Source organism: Debaryomyces fabryi (assembly GCF_001447935.2).
Source record: "Debaryomyces fabryi strain CBS 789 chromosome Unknown contig00043, whole genome shotgun sequence".
Taxonomy (NCBI): Eukaryota; Fungi; Ascomycota; class Pichiomycetes; order Serinales; family Debaryomycetaceae; genus Debaryomyces; species Debaryomyces fabryi.
The window spans coordinates 17658-38647 of record NW_015385469.1 but is presented as its reverse complement, the minus strand read 5'-3'; the positions used below and the strand labels follow the sequence as shown (position 1 = coordinate 38647).

Sequence of the window (20990 nt, the reverse complement as noted above, 5' to 3'; positions counted from 1 at the left end):
GAAGATTTTACGACATATACTAATTATCGGATTCTACAATTTATAGGTGTAAATGTATCATGGGATATATTTGTTCAAATTTCAAGTTTTCGATAAGGAAATTTTCCCTCTATCGTCCATTATCAGAGATTTATACTAAAACCTCCATAAATCCAGTCAATTTTCGTCTTTCACCACCAACCAATTTTGAAGCGAAATCATTACTCTTGTTATCTACGCCATCTTTGCTTACACAACTGATAGAAGAATCAATTCATTTATATCAGAGTAATGGAATACAAGTTATAGCTGCTGGAATAGATTGTGTTGTTCCCAATTCTCAGCGTCATGGAGTTTCCGAAATGTGGTTAGATGAATATATTAAAATCAATAATTCGGTAAAATTAGAAGATAGAGACGACGAAAACTCACAGATAAGGGAAAGAGATGGGATACATGTAGTTCAAGCCAGTAAAAACTGGAAAACTATTGATTCCAATTTTTCAATCAACATTCACCCAGATTCCAAAGTTGATTTAAAGCTTGCAAATACAATTTTTTCGAATAGCAATTTAGTGACACTATTTTATTTTCAACCAAGCCATTTGAATGGACAGTCTAATTCAGGACAAACATTATGTGACTTAGATGTGACATTGCCATCTAATTTGTTTAAGAAATCCCCCAAAATTGAATCAGAAGATAAATGGACACCATTATATGATTCAAATTCTGAACCTTTAATAATAACTAGCTGCACAGGTAACTTGGTTAAATTAATTAATAAGAAGTCTGCTGCTGGCTTCTTGGAACAAAATGATCGCTTGATGAGTATTGGCTCTAAGGATACCCAAGTATTCGTTAAATTATATAAGAAGGATCTGGACGTTGGTCAACGCTTTAAAGTAATTGCAGGAGGTGGTGAGTGGGGAACTAAGGCCAATATTTTAGCTATATCCCCTGAAGCCAAAGTAGACTCGGGAGATAGAATTGAGTTTTTCATGTTAACACCAGAAGATAGATTTACTACTGCAGCTGAAATGAATAATGAATCATTATCAAATAAGCTTACTTTTGAATGCTCTTACGAAGAGCGTTCATATTTACTAGATAACATGGACGATTCGATCATCATGGAAAACGTATTTGGCTGTGGATCAGAAAATGGATTCATATATAATAATGTTCAGCATTTGTCTACCGGCGAAAGAATATCAATATCATTATAAATCTTGTAAATACTATTTCATACTACGAAATACACAAATTATAGTAATAAGTAATAATTTAATAATTTAATAATTTATTCAAATAGTTGACTCTCTTTAAATTCGCAAACTAAATGTGATGCGATTAATAATTATGGGGTTAGATTTAATCCAAACTTTTTTCATATATATTTAATGTAATCTAGATTTCGCTATGATTAAATACATCAAAGGTGATCTATTCACACATACTCCTTCTAGTCGTTCTGGAATTTCAATTTTTGCTCATGCTTGTAATTGTCGTGGTTCATGGGGTGGAGGGATTGCTACTGTCTTTTATCGAAAATTCCCATCTGCCTTCAAAATATATGCAAATTACTGTAACCAATATTCAGATGACCCATCCAAGCTATTAGGAACAACCCTATTGATTCCTTCGAGTTCTAGTGATCCTGGAAATGAGAATGGACAAAAAACAGTGTATGTAGCATGTCTTTTTACCAGTGATTATTATGGTAAGAAGAAGTTAACCCCCAGTGATATAGCTGCCAATACTGATTTATCAATGAAGGATTTGAGCACTCAATTAGAACTACTTAAGAAGGAAAAAGAAATTGAATCTACTGAAAAAGGTGAACTAGTTGTCAATATGCCAAAAATCAATGCTGGCCTTTTCGCTGTCCCTTGGGAGAATACAGAAGAAGTATTACGTAAATTCGACAACCTCCATATCAATGTATATGTGGTAGATTAATTGTTTTCTTCAATAGGCAATAATTTTCTTGGAACATCGCACCGAGTCTGAAATTTTGTTTGGGGCATATGTATAAATATGATTTTTAACAAATATACGGACAAATAGTATTGAACTTGAGTAGAATTATCGATGGTATAAGACGTACGTGAGTGATATGTCTAGCTTGTTTTCATTTGACGAGGAGAAACTCTCTAAGGATTTGAATGATACCATAATAGAAGATGAACTTGACTCAGATGAGTTAGATGCGAAGCCTTATGATGGTAATACACTCAAGGTACATTCTGAATCGTCTTTTCCAAGAAGCATACCAAGAAGAAGGTCGTCGGTTTATAGGAGGTTATCCATTAAATCAGCTACTTCGTTAACATCACAAGATTTGACAATTCCGGCAAATTATGAATTTTCAGATGAAGGAAATCCAGAATTAAATGTGTCAAGTAGTAAAAAAGTCTTGAGCGATTTTACACCTATTAAGGTGTTGGGGAAAGGGGCATATGGAAAAGTCCACTTGGTACAGGATAAGCATAGCAATAAGCTATTTGCCCAGAAGCAATTAAGAAAGCCTACCATTAATATACATGAAGAGCAGGTCGACACACATACAAAGCATGTCAGAAGAACAATTTCCGAACGCACTATTCTAACTAATATAACTCATCATCCGAATATCGTGAAGTTATTTTACGCGTTACAAGACTCGGATAAGTTTTATCTCATTTTAGAATACATTCCAGGAGGTGAACTATTTCACCATTTAACATCAAACAACTCTCTCGGAAATGTGTTCAAAGAAGACGACGTTGCATTCTATGCAGCACAGATGGCTCTTGGGTTGAAGCACTTGCATGAGTTAGGTATTGTCTACAGGGATTTAAAACCAGAAAACTGCTTATTAAATAGTGCTGGCCACTTAGTATTAACAGACTTCGGCCTCTCCAAAAGCATCGGAGAAAATTCACAAGACAGTTGTACCTCGATTATAGGTACACCTGAATACATGGCTCCAGAGATTTTAAAAGGAGATCAATATGACTATCTGGTAGACTGGTGGTCGTTGGGTTGCGTCATATATGATATGATGACTGGCAAGCCACCATTTACCGGAAATTCACATAAATTAATTCAAGACAAGATCATCAAGAACAAGTTGAAGATGCCATTCTACTTTTCAATGGATGCAAAGGACCTTTTGAACAAATTATTGAACAAAAATCCTGTCAAGAGATTTCCTGTAGATGAAAAATGGCCCTTATTTGAAAACCACAGATTCTTCCGCAAACTTAACTGGAAGTCATTAAAAGCTCAAGATGATTCCTGTAACCCTCCCATTATTCCTGTAATTACAGATCCCATCTTGGCTGAAAACTTTTCTGAAGAGTTTACAAGTATGGCCATCAGCGACTTCAGCGGCGACCAAGGTATAACCATACCTCAAGATTCAAATTACAATAGAAATGATTTATTTAAAGGTTTCAGCTATACTGCTAGTAATAGTTACATAGATAGGTTTTGTTAGTATAGGTCAATGGATAAAATAGTGCAACCACAAAATATGGTCGTGTGTGTACATAAATCTTATGAACACCTCGAGATAATGAAAGATCAACTTAGCCTTAAGAAGGCAAACACGTATATACAAAATATAGAAGTAAAATAATATTAGATACTGCAATGGATGAGACTTTAATTGCTACCATTAATAAGCTTCAAGATGCCTTAGCTCCATTAGGTGGAGGATCTTCTTCTCCAGTTGACTTACCTCAAATAACAGTTGTTGGTTCACAATCTAGTGGTAAGTCGTCTGTATTAGAAAATATTGTTGGAAGAGATTTCTTACCTAGAGGTACAGGTATTGTTACTAGAAGGCCTTTGGTTTTACAGTTAATCAATAAAAGATCTTCGCCAAAACCATCAAAGGATTTATTGGAGATTCATACGACTACAGATAAAGGAGAGTCGTCTGAAAACAACGCGGATGAATGGGGTGAATTTTTACACTTGCCAAACAAGAAGTTCTATAATTTTGAAGAGATCAGGGAAGAGATTGTTAGAGAAACAGATGCCAAAACTGGTAAAAATTTGGGTATCTCTGCGGTTCCAATTAATTTGAGAATCTACTCCCCCCACGTCTTGACTTTGACATTAGTAGATTTGCCTGGTTTAACGAAGGTTCCAGTTGGCGACCAACCTAAAGATATCGAAAGACAAATTAGAGAAATGCTTATGAAGTTCATATCTAAGCCTAATGCTATTATATTGTCTGTCAATGCTGCCAATACTGATTTAGCTAACTCTGATGGTTTAAAATTGGCAAGAGAGGTGGACCCAGAAGGTTCAAGAACTATTGGTGTTTTAACTAAAGTTGATTTGATGGATCAAGGTACTGATGTTATCGATATCTTAGCAGGTAGAGTTATTCCATTAAGATTTGGTTATGTTCCTGTGATAAATAGAGGTCAAAAGGATATAGAAGGGAAGAAAACTATTAGAGATGCGTTACAAGATGAAAAATCATTCTTTGAAAATCACCCATCCTACAAGGCAAAGGCGCATTACTGTGGTACACCATATTTGGCAAAGAAATTGAATGGTATCTTATTGCACCATATTAAGGGTACCTTGCCAGATATCAAAATGAGAATAGAACATTCTTTAAAGAAGTATCAAAACGAATTGAGCTTGTTAGGGCCAGAAATGTCAGAATCCCCAACATCAATCGCTCTTAACATGATCACCAACTTTACCAAAGATTACAATGGTATTTTAAATGGTGAAGCAAGAGAATTGACATCACAAGAATTAAGTGGTGGTGCTCGTATCTCCTTTGTTTTCCATGAAATTTTTAAGAATGGTATTACTGCATTGGATCCATTTGATCAAATTAAGGATGCTGATATTAGAACCATCATGCACAATACTTCGGGTTCTGCGCCATCCTTATTTGTTGGTACCCAAGCTTTCGAAGTTCTTGTCAAACAACAAATTCACAGAATGGAAGACCCATCAATTCGTTGTATCAATTTAATTTTCGATGAATTGGTGCGTATTTTATCACAAATTATTTCCCAACCACAATACTCTCGTTATCCAGCATTAAAGGAACAATTATCTCAACACTTTATTCAGTTGTTAAGAGATGAGTTGATCCCAACCAATAAGTTTGTGACCGACATAATCATGTCAGAAGAGACTTATGTTAACACCGCTCATCCTGATTTATTGAAGGGTTCGCAGGCTATGGCTATAGTTGAGGAAAAATTCCATCCAAAACCTCAAGTGGCTGTTGATCCTAAAACAGGCAAGCCGTTACCTCCTTCTCAGCAAGCCCAAGCGCTGCCGCAACCAAAAGAAGAAGGCGCAAATGGATTCTTTGGTGGTTTTTTCTCTTCCAAGAATAAGAAAAGATTACAATCTATGGAAGCACCTCCACCAGTATTGAGAGCTACAGGAAGTATGACTGAAAGAGAAACCATGGAAACTGAAGTCATTAAGTTATTGATTTCATCTTACTTCAATATTGTGAAGAGAACAGTTGCCGATGTTGTACCAAAGGCAATAATGTTAAAGTTAATTGAAAGGTCGAAGGAAGAAATTCAAAAAGAATTATTGGAGAAGTTGTATAATTCCCCTGACTTAGGCGATTTAGTTAAAGAAAATGAATTAACAGTTCAAAAGAGAAAGGAATGTTTGAAGATGGTGGATGTGTTGAAAAATGCTAGTGAAATTGTTTCAAGTGTTTAAATAAGCTGATTTAATAATTTAGAATTTATTTCTATTTAAATATATATATAGTTTTGTCTAATGTTATAAGTGTAAAAATCCCCACGTATGTAGTTACACAAAAATAATGCTACATTTTAATTTAATTTTTGCGTCATGAGACTGAAAATTTTCCACTATAAAGTCATACAGCAACAGTTACCACTAATTGTATTATCAACTTGTTGTGATAACGAATAGTTATAGCATCTTCCTCCTGCCGAGCTTACTATTAAAGATATTTTCATTCATAATTTAAATAAAATATACTCAAAAAAAAAACCGCTTATCGTCCCAAGTAAGTTTGAAAAAACTGATCCAAAGTTTCCAATTGATCTTATTTCCACAGTACATTTAATTGAAATATAGTTGGATTGATTAAATTGTAATCCGACAAAGATTAACATATTGTGCATAACTTTCGATTAAATTTATTTGAAAAGTTATATGCCTAAGAAAGAATCACGACGTATTTTGCTCCAAAGTAAATTAATTGAACCTGGATAACACCAATAAATAATATTTCCTTGCTTATTATAATAGCACTACAGTCGTACTTAAATCTTATAAATTAATTTTTAATTTAAGTTCCATCATTCCCATTTTATTTTGTTGACATAAATTTTTCACTTGGTTGTTGACCTCCCCCTTCCACCGGTGAATTTTCAATACTAATTAACTATAGTTGAAACGTTTCTTGCTACTTCTCTCTTCGTTTCAATCGTTGCTTAATTATTCATCACTTTTAATTAATAAGAGTAAGTTTCAATCCACCTACGAATTTTTTTAATTCTTGAATTATCACTTGATTTACAGGTAATTCAAAAATAAATCCAATCAAACTAAAGTTAAGAAAAATTTTAAAAAAAATAGCCTACAAACACTAGATGGTTGCTCCAGCTTACGTTGAAGATACCTACGTCGATCATGAGTTATCTGCAAACCTAGATTCAACATTTGCCTTTGAAGGTCCTGAAAAACTATTAGAGATCTGGTTCTTTAATTCTGAAAGCGATGTCCCAAAAGAATCGGAGGGTTTGCGTAGCATTCCTTTAGAAAAATGGGTTAAAGTTTTAGATTTAGTCAGTTGTAAAATATTATCCATGAAATCCTCAAAATTCATGGATGCATACTTGTTATCTGAATCTTCGTTGTTTGTATTCCCTCATAAGTTGATCTTGAAAACATGTGGAACTACTACAACATTAGCATGTCTTGAAAAATTATTCGAAATCGTTAATCAATATGTTGAAGGCATGGACTTTGATGATTATAACGTGCACAAAATATTCTATTCAAGAAGATCCTTCATGTTTCCAGATAAGCAAAAGCATGTGCATAGAAACTGGAAACAAGAAGTCACCTTATTGAATAAATATTTCCAAAACGGAAAGTCATACATAGTAGGAGACTTCACTAGTGATGATCATTGGTATTTGTATATGGGAGGCAGAGATTCTGTGCCTTCTACTGAAAACTCTAATGGTAATACTCGTGATCAAACCTTTGAAATATTAATGACTGAGTTAAATCCCGAGAAGGCTGCAAATTTTATTGCAGATAGAAAGCCCGGCGCTGACTCTTTAATTAAAGAGACAAGTGAAGAAGAGGAACATGATCTCGGCCATGATATGGGAATGCAAACCATGTGTAAGAGTAAATTAGATTCCATCTTCGATGGGTCTAATAGGAAGCTCAAATCCCATCATTTGCCTTCTCCTTCCTTATCTGACAGTATGGAATTAGATTCAGATGAATATCTGAAGGAGTCTTCAGCAACTAAATCAGAAAAATTCAAGTTTATTCATGATGCATTTGCATTCAGTCCCTGTGGATATTCGTCAAATTCTATCACTTCGAATAATGGTGGATATTACTACACGTTACATATTACACCAGAATCTGGCTGGTCGTATGCTTCATTTGAAACTAATTACCCTTTCACAAAGGATAGTAATGAAAGCGTAGTTGATGTATTGAATAAAGTGTTAGACATCTTCCAACCTGGAAAATTTTCTGTCACATTTATTACGGAATCTGAAGACTCCCATGATAAGTTCAATTTCCATGATTTATCAAATTGTGCTGATGATTTAAGTGAACATGGCTATGAAAAACAAGAAAGAGTTTTATATGACTTGAAGTTCGGCTATAAATTGTTGTACTTGAATTTTGCTAAGTACAAAGCTTAGAATTAGTTTTCTCTCTTTGGAACATTGGGGGATACCAATATTTATATTTTTGTTTGTTGAATATCTATTGAGCACAATAGATGTCTATGCATACTCGTTAAAAATTATATTTCTAGGTGGTCGAATGCATTGAACAGATCTATATTATTGGTACATTGTTCCAAATAGTGATAATTTGGTTCTTTTTTTATTCTTTTTTAAATTTTGTATAAGTTGTTTGTTTTATATTAAATATTTTAAAAGTACTTATTGTTTCCTGAGAATTATTGTTGTAATCTATTGATTGTTTTGTTAAAATTTGCAAAAATATGTAAAAATCTAGAGAATTCCTTTAGTTTTGCAATTTTGCGACAAAAATGTACAAAATTATAAAATAGAAGTTATCAATTTTTTTACAGATATATTAAACAAGAAATTGAATATTATATATATCTTGTAGCTTGATGCTATGTGCATACTTAACGTATTTGTCAAGATTAAAGAGTGAAATTAATATCAAAATATTCATGAAGTAATAATAGAGTAGAGAAAAGCACTAGATTTTCGTTATATATGTTTAACGCGGCAAACGATTCATTAAGTTATACTTTACTTTACCTATTTAGAGTACCCTCCTTCCTGTGTATAATTTGAATACATTTAGGCTTATTCTTGACCATGGTTACGTTAAAATCAAATATAAAAGACATGTGATGCTGATAACAGATCCGCTTCACCACATACCCTCCGAAAGTTCTAACAAAGATAGGCAAACTGGAGAATAAAGACCTGATCCAAAATTTTCCAATAAAGTAAATTTATCTGCTTCATTCCCAAGTAGTTGTGAAAATTAAGTAAAGAACCACGAGGCATTTACTTTCTACGCAGGTATATCCTACTAATTAAACAATTTTCAGCAATTTAATATATTAAAAAAACTAATCAATAAAAATATATACATACATTATACAGTAATAGCGTATCGACTAGATTATTTAAATTTCTTACCGAACATGATCAATTGTAATTGATCATATAAGGAAATAACACCGGCGGAGGCAACACCTCTTAAGATGTTAGCACCACAACCCTTGAATAAGGATTTGACACCTTCAGCGGCAACAACCTTTCTGAAAGCATCGAAAGCACCGTCGTACTTAACGGCTTGACCAGAGGTCATCATCATTCTTCTTCTAATAGAATCTAATGGGTAAGAAGCAGTAGAGGCACCGGTGGTGACAACCCAACCTAATAAGAAAGAGGCTAAGAAGTTACCTTCTAATGGACCGACTAAAACAACTGGCTTCAAGGAATCGTACAAACCGAAGTATAAACCTCTGTAGACAACAATACCGATAACAGATGGACCGAAACCTCTGTATAAACCAGCAATACCATCAGAAGCTAAAGTCTTCTTGTAAACATCGATTAAACCGTTGAATTGTCTTTGACCGTCACCCTTAGAAGACTTAGCATCGTTAGCTAATCTAGTTCTGGCGTAATCTAAAGAGTAGACGAAAAACAAAGAAGTGGCACCAGCTAAACCACCGGAAGCTAAGTTACCAGCGAACCATTTCCAGTAACCTTCATCCTTCTTGAAACCGAACATAGCCTTGAACTTGTCCTTGAAAGCGAAGTTCAATGCTTGGGTTGGGAAGTATCTGATAACATTAGCGGTGTTACCTCTCCAGAAAGAGGTCATACCTTCTTCAGCAGCAGTTCTCTTGAAACATTCGATAATACCATCGTATTTTCTAGATAAACGACCTTGCTTCATCATTTCATCTTGGTTTTGGATTAATAACTTAACTCTTTCAATTGGAGCAGCGGCGGTCTTAGAGACGGCGGCGGAAACACCACCCATCATAAAGTCAATCAAGAAAGTAGAATCACCCATTGTGTATGAATATATTTAACTAAAATTTATTAGTTTGTTACAAATAAATAATGTATAAAGAAAAGAAGAAAGTTAATAAAAAAAATTTTCAAGTGAAATAGATCTCTATATATATTTTTCAGCCGGATGAAATTTTTTTTTGATGAAAAACAGAAACGGATTTTATCGGGCTCAAATTACACAAACATCCGAAAACACTATTGTGATTGGCCGATTCACGTTTTTCCTTATTGTCAGGGTAACCTATGTGGTTCCGGGAGACGAAGTCTTTCTAGAAGATAGGGAACACTTGTTGTAGCCTTTTGAATGAGCTACTATGGATACATGGGGATCGGGACAGTCAGAGACTCGACCATTGGTAAGGTTACTTATAGATGGTGGAGTCTGGGGTTGAAATCAAGTCGTAGGGTTCGTAGTGGAGTGAGTTACACAAACACGGTTTTCCTGGCAAATCGAGGTGGACGGACCGCCCCAGAGGCATTCAAGGTGGTGATAAGAGTCTAAAAGAGATGTGTACGTCTTAGTAGCGAGGTATGGATGTTCATGGGTATGTAGATCCTAATACTGACACGGAACAAATGTATCGATTGGGTGTAGAAGGCAAGTAAGGTACAATTGTAGATTTTCACATGATAGGCCGTTTCTTTTTTGGAACCGGCATTTCTTTTTGCATGCCGTTTTGCAATCTGTGTGCATCGGATCAACTCATAGGCGAAGGTCAAAGATCTCTAGATGGCGATCAAGGTTATTGCCCGATCGGTTCAATGTGATAGAAAGGGGTGAATCGTTTGATTGTGGGTGATTAAATATGGATAAGTGAATCGGTCGCTGATCATCCCTACAGTGCCAAAGGGTAATATTTTACTTGTCTATTTTAATATTTAATTTACATACGTGTTTATGCTTTATTTAAGTCATGCAGTGGTTGAAATTGTAGTCAATGGCCAATACGAGGTACCTTGACTTGTGTAGACATAGTAACTGGCAGGCTGAAGTCATCCAATGGTATTTCTTCCGTTTGTATGGACAGCGCTATATCCTCGGCGTTAACAGCTCTATTATACGGGTCGTTGTAGTCTGCCCCATGATGGATTGAACCTGATTTGCTATTACGCTTAAACATCTTGTGAAGAGACTTTCTATGTGATGCCTTGCTGGGGCTCAGCCTGTGTACCATGGATTCAGGGTTAACATTCTTTGGTTGTCCGTTGATGTCGGGACTGCCCTCAATTGCTTGATGATGAGTACCGTGTTCAATGGCATTGGTCCTAATGGCCGAGCTTTGGCCCAAATTCTCGTAGCTGGCATTGTACTCTAAATCACTGTTACTAGGGGTGAAGTCCTTGTACATTTCGGGTGGAGTATTAGGATTGTTGCCCATACTCATTCTCTTAACATTTTCGTTTGTGTACAGACTAATTTTAGGTCTGTTTGGATCAGTTGGATCGTAGTTTTCTGGATAAGGATCAAAATCGCCCCTTTGGACACACTCCCTAATAATATCAATATCTTTAGGCCAATAAAGCTTTTGGAGGAAGTCATAGAAAAATCTAGGAATCAAGCACGCCAATACACCGATAAATGTACAAGCCCAGAATGAAGCAGCACCGAACATTTGAGGAGCTGCTTTGTAGAACTCTTGACTGTATAGAGGAGCAGTCCATATACCAGTCCATCCAAAAACCACTAGAATTGACAATGCAACAAATAAAGTAGACCACCAGTCCCATCTGTATTGATGGAACAAAATGTACAAGTTACACGATATACATGAGATACATGTAACGACTATACCGATCCAAAATCTATGGTCAATAGCTAATCCATTCATACTTTGAAAACCCTTGTAGTACATTAAGTACGGGAAGAAGAAAGAAATTACCGATTGGTAGATTGCATCAACCATGTACCACCAGAATCTAGTTTCCGTCCATTCGGATCTCATAATACCTGTTTTATACAATTGAGGCACTAATAATCCAACTTTTGCTGGTACATCTTGATCTAAAATTCCTAAGAAAATAATTGGTAATGATGTGAACGCTAAGTTATAAAACATTAAGTAGGTATATTCAAATAAATATGACCCATCGAAGTTATTATAACAACCATACCAGAATAATGCAACTGAAAAAATCACGTTCTTATAGAAAAAACTCAAGATCATTTCACTAAATCTCTTATAAGACCATCTTCCATGAGTTAACAATAACCTTGTTAAGAATCTGAATTGACCAACAGCATAGTCTGACGACATGACAGCTTGTCTCCCTTCTTCACCAGCAATACCAACACCAACATTTGCCGCTTGAATCATTGCTACATCATTTGAACCATCACCTATTGCTAAAGTAGTAACATCTAATGTGTCTTTAACTAATTTAACAACTGCTGCTTTTTGTGCTGGGGAAACACGACAACACAATACAGCCTTACATTGCTTGCATAGCAATAAAAACTTCCTCTTAATGTCACGATCAAGAAGTGCTAACTTTAACGCATCACCATCAATAACTACTCCGAAGCCTTCATTTGGTGGACTATGATCTTCGATTGCCTTTTCTTGTTCTTCTTCGGAACCAGTCATATTGAAATAATTTGATAAATAATTTGAAATCAATCTATCAATTATTTTTGTTTCATTGCATTTTGCATCAATATCGTGCTTAGCTTTTTCATCATCATCTAACTTTGTCTTCAAAATTAATAATTCCATATCATTTCCAAGTAAATTACAAGAAAAACCAATATTGATAGCCGTTTCAACCTTATCACCAGTTAAAACCCATAATTTTATACCAGCTTGTCCTAAAATGGATATTGCATCTGGAACACCATCCTGTAATCTATCTTCAATAGCTGTTCCTCCCAATAAAAATAATTCTCTTTCTATAGAATCGGCAACCGCCTCCATTTTACTTTCTCTGTTATCTAACGAAGATGCAGCTTCTTTATGGCGCTTGTTCCATTCTGTATATTCTGACCATGTCATCTCTCGCTGAGCAATACATAAAGTTCTTAAACCTTCAGTTGCAAACTGCTCTAACTGATTAGAGGTAGTCTCAAGCAATTCCTTATTATTATTTGACGCTAATCTGTCATAAATAATCGAATCAGCACCTTTACAAAGTAATAAGGCCTTTGGCTCATCATCTTCAGTGTCGCCCGGAATTTTAATAATAGCACTCATTCTCTTTCTGGTCGAATTAAATTCCAAAGTATTTAAGACTTGGTATTCTTTAGTTTTACCTTGTACATCTACAAGAACACCTTTCTTCGTACTACCCTTGAAAGCGAAACCAACACTTCTGGCGGTTTCTACTAAAGCAGCTTCATCAGGCGATTGCGCCTTCAAAAGAAGTTTTTTAGCATCCTTTGGATCCTCTTCAACTAAAACCGAATGACATAATGCTAGAGCCAACATAAAATGGGAATTACAAGCCTGTTGTTTTTCACCTCCCTTGCCTTCCAAGTCATCAACAAATTGGCTCGAAACAAACGATAAACTATCCTCGTAATTCAAGCTTCCAGAAGTAAGATTTTTTAATTTCAGAATCATTATTTCTCTATCCTCAGCAATTAATTTTCTCTCATGTGCAGCTTCAGTTTCAACATCATATCCTTGTCTCTTCCTCAAACCTGCTAATGCTTCTGTGTATGCATTACCGTATGAAACACCGTTAATGGTACATTTTTTGAATTCCATTAAGTTTTGTGTTAATGTACCAGTCTTATCACTGAAAATATACTCAATTTGACCTAAATCATCAGATATATTCCAAGACTTTGGCGTGCAAGGATAGTCAAGCTTTTCATAATACATACCAATATCGGAATATATGAAAAATGCTTGTGCGGTTTTAATAATTTCTATCGTAACATACAATGAGATTGGAACTAAAGATTGGTATAAGATAACAGCGACAAAGAAACTTACCAAACCATTCGTGGCAGGTGAACCAGCTACTGTACCAAACTCGTAGTAATCTCGAGAGGTATTGTGATTTCTATACCATAGACCATTTACTAAACCAGAAACAAAACATATGATGAATAACAACAAGAAATTAAGCAAAACATAATAATTTAAATCATGCGACATTCTAGATTGTTTTGTAGGAGTTACTCCAGCGTTAAGAATAATCTTCGAGTCTTCTCCTGTGAATGCAACTATACCGATAACCCATTTAGTATTTCTTAAGGAACAACCTCTTAATAAGAGGTTGTTGATTGTGATAGCTTCTTGTTTTAAATCATTAGTATGCTCATCAAAATACTTCAAGTTTCCTTGATATGAATATAAATTAGGATGAGGACCTTCACTGTCAATTTGAAACTGATGATCCATTAAATCATCTGCTTTTTTAATTTTGTTCTCAGTAGATCCGTATTTCAAAGCTTGTCTAACCTTCAAATTAGTTTCCCCATCCAAGTTTTTAGTTTCGACATAACAACAATTATCTTCATCACTTGTTGCTAAGATAATAACATCAGCAGGTATTTCATCATTGTTATAGATTCTCAACATATCACCTACTTTGACATCCTTCCAATACTTCTTTGTAAATTTCAAAGTCTTTTCACGATGATGTCTTCTCATCGAACGATGGCTTTGCATCGATTGTCGGCCCTGTTGAAACGATTGGCGGTAGGAATTTTCGCTGAAGGGATTCTCGCTCATTGAAGGTCTTGATGTTTCTAGAATAAAATCACTATCGAAACTTTTCCTCATGACTTCTTTGTGGTCTTCATGCTTGTTACTTTTCTGTTTCTCGCGTAGTTTGTTAGCTTTACCTTCCTTTGTTAAATTCCTCTTACACCCGTTGATAAACCTGAACAATAGTCTTGTGTTGAGCTTTTTGAATCTTCTCCATAAAGAGACCTTTTCATCGTTCACATTTTGATTGGCATAAACGTAATTGGGGTTTTCATATGCAGCATTATTATCCAATATATGAGTGATTTGATTATTAACTTCTAAGTCCGAGATAGTACGCCTCGAGTCTTCAAATGCATCTTTAATTGCAGTAATAATAACGATTACAATCAAAGGAACCGCTGCCAATACTGGGCTTGGAACGCCGAAAATATCAAACGCGCCCAAAATGATTAAAGCTAAGAAATACATATTAGCCACATTATGGATAAACTGATTTGAAATATTTTTCGGCAAGAATGACAAGGAAGTATATTTTGTTGTTCTGATTTTATTTCTTGCATATGACGTGTTAGGCTTGCCAGTTTCTGAGTCTAAAAATTCATCTGGTAACTGCCTGTTAAAAACAATAGATCGCTTTTCATCTTTATGGTCCCTAGGATCTTTTGCTTCCTCCTCCGATTCACTTTCGTCATTATCATCATCATCATCGTCACTTTCGTTATTTGTTTTTGGCTTTCTAATCGAATGATTACGTCCCTTATGACCTTTAGTTTTCGACCTCACCATACTTCCATTATGCAGCAATATTCCTTTCAAGGTCTTCGACCTAGCCATGTTCTCCTTCTTAGGTTTCCCTTTTTTATCTCTTGTTGTTCCCCATCTATGCCTCTTCATCGTTGTTTCCTTATGATCCATTGCAATAGAATCTTGGTCAGCATGGTAATAGTGCTCGTCATCCCCATCAAAAGTAGCATGTCTATACTCGTCTGTAAATGGCGACTGTGGGGCTTTATAAACCTCATTTTCATTTATTATATTATTCACGAAAGGTGAGCCAACTTTATTATGTATGGAACCCTGTTGCTTCACCGTGTTTGCAGTAGACGACGTCGTTGGGGGAGATGACGCGGTAGTATTGGGAAGCTTAAACCTGAGAGAGGATTTTCTGGTCGGCGATATGTGCTCTCCTTGAGCACTAGAACTGGTATGATGAAAACTGAAATGCGATTCGGTAGGCGACTGGATTATCGAGTTAGTGAACAGGTTGGTCGATTTGAAACTATCGTCACTAAAATTCCTCTTCTGTGTCGTATCCACTAAGTCATCTATATATGTATTTTCATTAGAAAAGCTCTCGTTTTTCTGATCTGCAAAAGGACTCTGCTCATCGTTTTTAGTCATAGTGGTTTCCTCGGCGTCTAAGAGCCTGTATCTGTAAAATAATTTGTTCTATACTATAATTCCTCAGTTTTGAATAAGGAATAATGAGTAAAACCTGTTAGCAGTTTAGGATGCCGACAAAATGATTTGCAATAAACAGAACTGGTCAATTCTTATTAAAAAGGGAGAAAAGAAAAGTTTTAGAGACTGCTATTAAGGAAAACTGATTTAGATCCGCGATCTAACGTTTCATGCGAAAAAAAAATTGATTACAAAGATTAACGCGATTTTGATTTCGTCAAGGAATCTCGTTACAACGCCGAATAACTTCGGGATACTTGGAATAGAAGGCATGATATACCAAGTACGCTTATTCGAATAAGCAATCAAGAATGCTATAGAGTTTAGCATCTTGCTGAGGTAGAATTCAGTTCTTGAAACTGTAGATCAATTTGAGACATTTGTTGAATGCACGGTCGGGTACTTTAAAGCCGAAAGGGCCGTCTGATCCGACCCGGACCATTAAACGAGTCTAGTGTCGACATAGATAATAAGGAGTAAAAGTAAATAGTACATGAGATTAAACTATGTAGGTATATCTGATGTAGAGGAGAATGCTAAGGTAGAAGTCGTACGAATTATTGAAGCGGACTCGAAACATTCATCTACCCGGATCATCAGCTCGCAGGGTCGAACTGAGAAGTATCCTGTCGACCGCACTAAAAATAGTTACAAATATTTTAACGCGTTAATGAGTTTAGCGGCAATGCTGAAACCACTGTATCCTATATACTATCGCGAGATTGTAAACCACAAGCTAGTTTTGCATAGCATACCTCGAAGTCCACTCTTTGGCCATTTCAATGGCAGCTTTTTCATCTTTCTTCCAGTCTTCTGCCACGTCATTAGCCAATGGATCGTCTGGGTTTGGAGCTCCCAATAAGGCTTGAACAGACAAAAGGATTGTTCTGATTTGTAATGCTGGACTCCAGTTATCCTTCAATACATCAAGACAGATTCTACCTAATTTGTCAATATTGGGGTGATATATTTTGGTTAAGAATCTGACTTTAGGGGCACACATGGGATAATCGTCAGGTAAGTAGAGCTCCAATTTGAATAATCCATTAGCGTAAGGTGAAGAAGATGGGCCCTCAATTGTAACTTCAAAATAACGAAGATTCTCCTCGGAAGGTGTAGCTGTAATGCCCGGAACAGGATCTGATACAAGTCTCTCAGTTTCCTTGATAATTCTCTTAGGTAATGCTGCCATCTCGACAATATTTTAATCTAGTTTTCGGGTGTCCCCTGGTACAGTTCTAATATGCGAATTGAATCCCTTTGATTAAGGATTGACCAAACCGCTGAATTGTGCGTGCACGGCACAGATAATTTTGGTGAATAAAAATTGTGCAATTGGATCTTCGGCTAGTAACATAGAATTTGAACAATATACAAAGGCTAAAATGACTCAAAAGCTTCCAGCAACTCCACCGTTTAGCCATAGATTGGTAGTGGGAACCATAGCCTTAATGGCGGGAATGTATCTTCTCATGGACGCAGGCAAAGATTTCGAATATATTAAGTTCACACCTCATTCCCCAGAAGAGATCGAGAGACGTAAAAAAGAACATGTTGGATTACAAATAAAACAACTAGATACAAGAACCTTAGATTATACCCCGGAGGCCAAAGAAAAGTTACGAGGGCTAGTAGAGCAGAACAACCTGGCCTCTAACAACAATGAACTGAAGTAAGGATCTCATATTTGACCACGAGCAGGGAACATATCCATCTGTAACACTTCCATAAGAATATTAATTTTATACAATACCTTGCTTTCTGGAATGGTATTTGAATAGCTTGTTATGTAATTATTGATTTAATGCAACCAATAATTGCTAGGATATTATGTAAAAACATAGGACCTAAAGTGGTGGACTGGTATCTTGATTGGGGCGGGTGGAAATGAATTAAACTTCATCGTATCATATACATATGTTAATCAATACTGATTTAGAAATACGAATCCACATTAGTTAACTGAAAAGAGATCTAGATCTTGATTAGGCTGTTCATCTAGCTCGATATACTTTGCCCAGAGACCAACGATTACATACTGCAATTGTTAAGTTGCTTTATGCCAGTTCGGTTAGTGATTAGGCATTTTAGTTACACACTCTATAAGCATAGGTCGTTTATACAATGCAATGTATCATCTAATAGTCTGTAATCTGAATTCCTAATTAGTTCTCTGCAATGAACTAATTAGGAATGCACAATAGAAATTCAATTTAGGCCGCGAAGCAATACGAGCATGTTCTTCTTATAGGCACTCAGCATCGCTAGTCCCCCATTTATTGCAAATCAAATTCCATGTGCATGGAATGATACCCCCCTTAAGGCCTAATTAGGATTCGCATCACCATTAGGAGCGTCATATCGTAAAAATAATTGCTTATACACAGACAGCTACTGTTTATTTAGGCTTCCGTTAAATGAGGGGTCTAACTTTTGCACGAGCCATCATTTAAGCGTCAGTATCAACTGGAATGCCTTTATCCAAAACGACTCCTTCGAGGTGAAATAAAAAGATCGTAAAAACATCCTAATAGGGGACACTACCCCACCATCTAACAAGTGCACGCGGATATGACTAAACATGTTATCATAAGATCTTAATCAGTATGATATAGATTTGATTTTTCAGACATTGTAGCACTACTCTAAAAAGACACTATATTTCTTCAAGTAAGCCTCTACAGCCTTCAAAGACATTCACACGCATCGCACCTTCTTTGCCATGTTAGCGAAAGCGCCTTAGGCTCCCATTTATTTATCCCCTCTCCCGATTAGGTCGCACTGTAACTATTCTTCTGCAAGTGTAGCACTGTATTATAATTAGCTTGCCTAATTAGGCTGATCTCCACCTTTGTAAGCGGCATGTGTTAATTTTAATTTAATGCGTCATATGCCTAATGAAGAAAGTGAGGAGTTATTCTTTCTGCCAGTTTAGGAAAATAATATGCAAATCAATTTACCTATTAAGGTAATTTTTAATTATGCGCATGGTTACAACATTGATCTAAGGACAATTATTCAGCTGAAACAGGTAAGGATTATTGTGCGATCAATTAACAAAAGCCCCAAGTATGAAGAGAAAGTCAAAGAGAAGAATTACATAGGTATACTTATTGGAAAGAATGTAGAACATAGTAAGTAATGAAGTCAATTGAAGGTCTATCAAAGTTTAGTGAGTGAAGGCATTAAGACGGAAAATAAATTTTGAAATAGGCTTTATTCATGAAATCTGGGGACGATTAATAAAATATTTTTTTAAATTATGCGGCTTCGAAAAAGCGATCCACAATGCCCAAATGGGACATGAAAATAATCAAACTTTCAGATGAAAGCTACTTACCTTTCCAATTACGTCTTTGCATCCACTTATGCATCTAATTAACAACAAAGGAACAATACTTAAAATTGAAAGGCACCTGAATTTCGTAATTGAAGAATGCAATACTCCTTTGGATGGAATTACCAAAAGTTGAAATGATAAATACCCTTGGAATCCCAGGTATTTTTTTAGATTTCTAAGACAATTGTGATTACAACTATTAAATATATTCCTTCTTCGTGCTTTACTATAATTGATACCCATACAAAGAAGATGGAAGGTAAGAAGTAAGTATAATCATTGCAATAAAATAATAGCTCACAGTTTTGGTAGCACTAATTACATGAATAAGATATTAACCATTAATAGTACCATAATAGAAAATCCAGCTAATAAGCAAAAGAGATGGAGAATAAAGAAAGAGAGTTCGCTGACCAAAAATTCTAAGACTCCAAAACAAAATAGGGTGATCGAGTGTTTACACAATTCATTACAAATTGCCGCCGCAGGACAGCAATGTCAAACAAGGAAACCTCTTTCAAAGAGGCCCAGGAAGAGGTCTGGAATGCCAAGGAACTTTGTATTTGTGGATTTATCTCCTGTTAAAAACCTTGACGACTCGTCAGACGAGGATGAAAAAACCAGTTTAGTCTCACCAACTACTACACCAGACACTACTGTTTTGGATAACCAGAAATTGAATACTGCTTCAAACTACGAATTGTCCGCCTCGAACGACTCTTTTCAGTCTCTGCAGTCCGATGAAGAATCTATTTTCTCATCGTTAGAAGATTCGTCGATCATGTCCAAGTCTTCCACTTTCGGAAATGAATCTTACATGCAGGAATATAACCAAATTAATACCCATCATACTGAAAACAATGATACCATGCTTGGATTAGGCTTACTTAATATGGACATGTCATCTAATGCAGGCCATTGGATGAGTGAGAATGCTGATATATACCAAGAGGATATGAATTTAGAACCTTCGGTGGCTTATCACTCGCATATCAACCCATTTCCGGAGAATACTCAATCAAGCATTGAGCCTCAATATGATAATTTAAAGAGATCAAACACTGTCCCTGAATTACCTACACAGAGCAAAAAAACTATTCACAAAAGGGCAAAGTCGACAAGCGAAGCTTCAAAGAAGAAGACTAGTTCGTCCTTACAATTCAGAGCTTACAAAGCCCCTTTGGCTAAGGAGAAGAAGGAAGAGTTGTGCCATAGACGCACAATTTCGGAACCAGTATTAGCCACTCCAAAAGAAACTGATCTTTTAGATTTTATTGACTTCAATAATCAAATGCACATGGCTTTAAATGGTGATGAATTCTCTAACAAAGCTAATTTAGTGATGTCAGAATCTAGTAGTTTTACTCCAAATACTGAATACTCTGACGCTGATGATTACACCAATGATTTATTAACGTCTACAAATATGGACGCTTTCTTAATTGGAGGTTGTGGCTCCAATGAAATTATGGGACATAATCAATTTGATTTCGATTTCAATTCTTATGTTTCTTACTGAAAATATTTTGGGAAATTATGAGGTATTCAGTTTACATTTTATAACCATTACTTTTCGTGCCAGTTTTGGCTTACATTTTTGTTCTTGTCTTCAAGATCTCATACCATTCTTAAGGTTTTTATTAGATTGCCTAAAATTTCGTACCATAGGATTGGCTTATTTGTTTCGCACCCTTTAATTTGGGTTTGCCTTACATTTTCGTGCCGGAAAAAGGCTTGCATTTATTCGTGCCATTA

At 35.7% G+C, this 20990-nt stretch overlaps 10 protein-coding genes across 10 annotated transcripts; 7 read left to right on the top strand and 3 right to left on the bottom strand.

The window, feature by feature from the left end:
- Positions 1-59: 59 nt before the first annotated feature.
- Positions 60-1208, top strand: AC631_02460 (uncharacterized protein; the record flags this gene model as incomplete). The annotated part of the gene is made up of 1 exon (XM_015611290.1): positions 60-1208. One exon carries the CDS (start codon positions 60-62, stop codon positions 1206-1208), a length of 1149 nt encoding a protein of 382 aa, XP_015467881.1.
- Positions 1209-1401: 193 nt separating this feature from the next.
- Positions 1402-1941, top strand: AC631_02459 (ADP-ribose 1''-phosphate phosphatase; the record flags this gene model as incomplete). Its single annotated transcript, XM_015611289.1, has 1 exon — positions 1402-1941. The coding sequence occupies one exon, from the start codon at positions 1402-1404 to the stop codon at positions 1939-1941; it is 540 nt and encodes a 179-aa protein (XP_015467880.1).
- A 157-nt stretch (positions 1942-2098) lies between these two features.
- On the top strand, positions 2099-3463 carry AC631_02458 (AGC family serine/threonine-protein kinase; the record flags this gene model as incomplete). The annotated part of the gene is made up of 1 exon (XM_015611288.1): positions 2099-3463. One exon carries the CDS (start codon positions 2099-2101, stop codon positions 3461-3463), a length of 1365 nt encoding a protein of 454 aa, XP_015467879.1.
- A 155-nt stretch (positions 3464-3618) lies between these two features.
- VPS1 (dynamin-like GTPase) lies at positions 3619-5688 on the top strand (the record flags this gene model as incomplete). The annotated part of the gene is made up of 1 exon (XM_015611287.1): positions 3619-5688. One exon carries the CDS (start codon positions 3619-3621, stop codon positions 5686-5688), a length of 2070 nt encoding a protein of 689 aa, XP_015467878.1.
- A 905-nt stretch (positions 5689-6593) lies between these two features.
- Positions 6594-7898, top strand: SPE2 (adenosylmethionine decarboxylase; the record flags this gene model as incomplete). The annotated part of the gene is made up of 1 exon (XM_015611286.1): positions 6594-7898. The coding sequence occupies one exon, from the start codon at positions 6594-6596 to the stop codon at positions 7896-7898; it is 1305 nt and encodes a 434-aa protein (XP_015467877.1).
- Positions 7899-8868: 970 nt separating this feature from the next.
- PET9 (ADP/ATP carrier protein) lies at positions 8869-9774 on the bottom strand (the record flags this gene model as incomplete). Its single annotated transcript, XM_015611285.1, has 1 exon — positions 8869-9774. One exon carries the CDS (start codon positions 9772-9774, stop codon positions 8869-8871), a length of 906 nt encoding a protein of 301 aa, XP_015467876.1.
- A 937-nt stretch (positions 9775-10711) lies between these two features.
- Positions 10712-15835, bottom strand: AC631_02454 (aminophospholipid-translocating P4-type ATPase; the record flags this gene model as incomplete). Its single annotated transcript, XM_015611284.1, has 1 exon — positions 10712-15835. One exon carries the CDS (start codon positions 15833-15835, stop codon positions 10712-10714), a length of 5124 nt encoding a protein of 1707 aa, XP_015467875.1.
- A 796-nt stretch (positions 15836-16631) lies between these two features.
- On the bottom strand, positions 16632-17087 carry AC631_02453 (E2 ubiquitin-conjugating protein; the record flags this gene model as incomplete). Its single annotated transcript, XM_015611283.1, has 1 exon — positions 16632-17087. The coding sequence occupies one exon, from the start codon at positions 17085-17087 to the stop codon at positions 16632-16634; it is 456 nt and encodes a 151-aa protein (XP_015467874.1).
- Positions 17088-17280: 193 nt separating this feature from the next.
- Positions 17281-17571, top strand: AC631_02452 (uncharacterized protein; the record flags this gene model as incomplete). Its single annotated transcript, XM_015611282.1, has 1 exon — positions 17281-17571. One exon carries the CDS (start codon positions 17281-17283, stop codon positions 17569-17571), a length of 291 nt encoding a protein of 96 aa, XP_015467873.1.
- Positions 17572-19557: 1986 nt separating this feature from the next.
- AGA1 (Aga1p) lies at positions 19558-20754 on the top strand (the record flags this gene model as incomplete). The annotated part of the gene is made up of 1 exon (XM_015611281.1): positions 19558-20754. The coding sequence occupies one exon, from the start codon at positions 19558-19560 to the stop codon at positions 20752-20754; it is 1197 nt and encodes a 398-aa protein (XP_015467872.1).
- Positions 20755-20990: the final 236 nt, after the last annotated feature.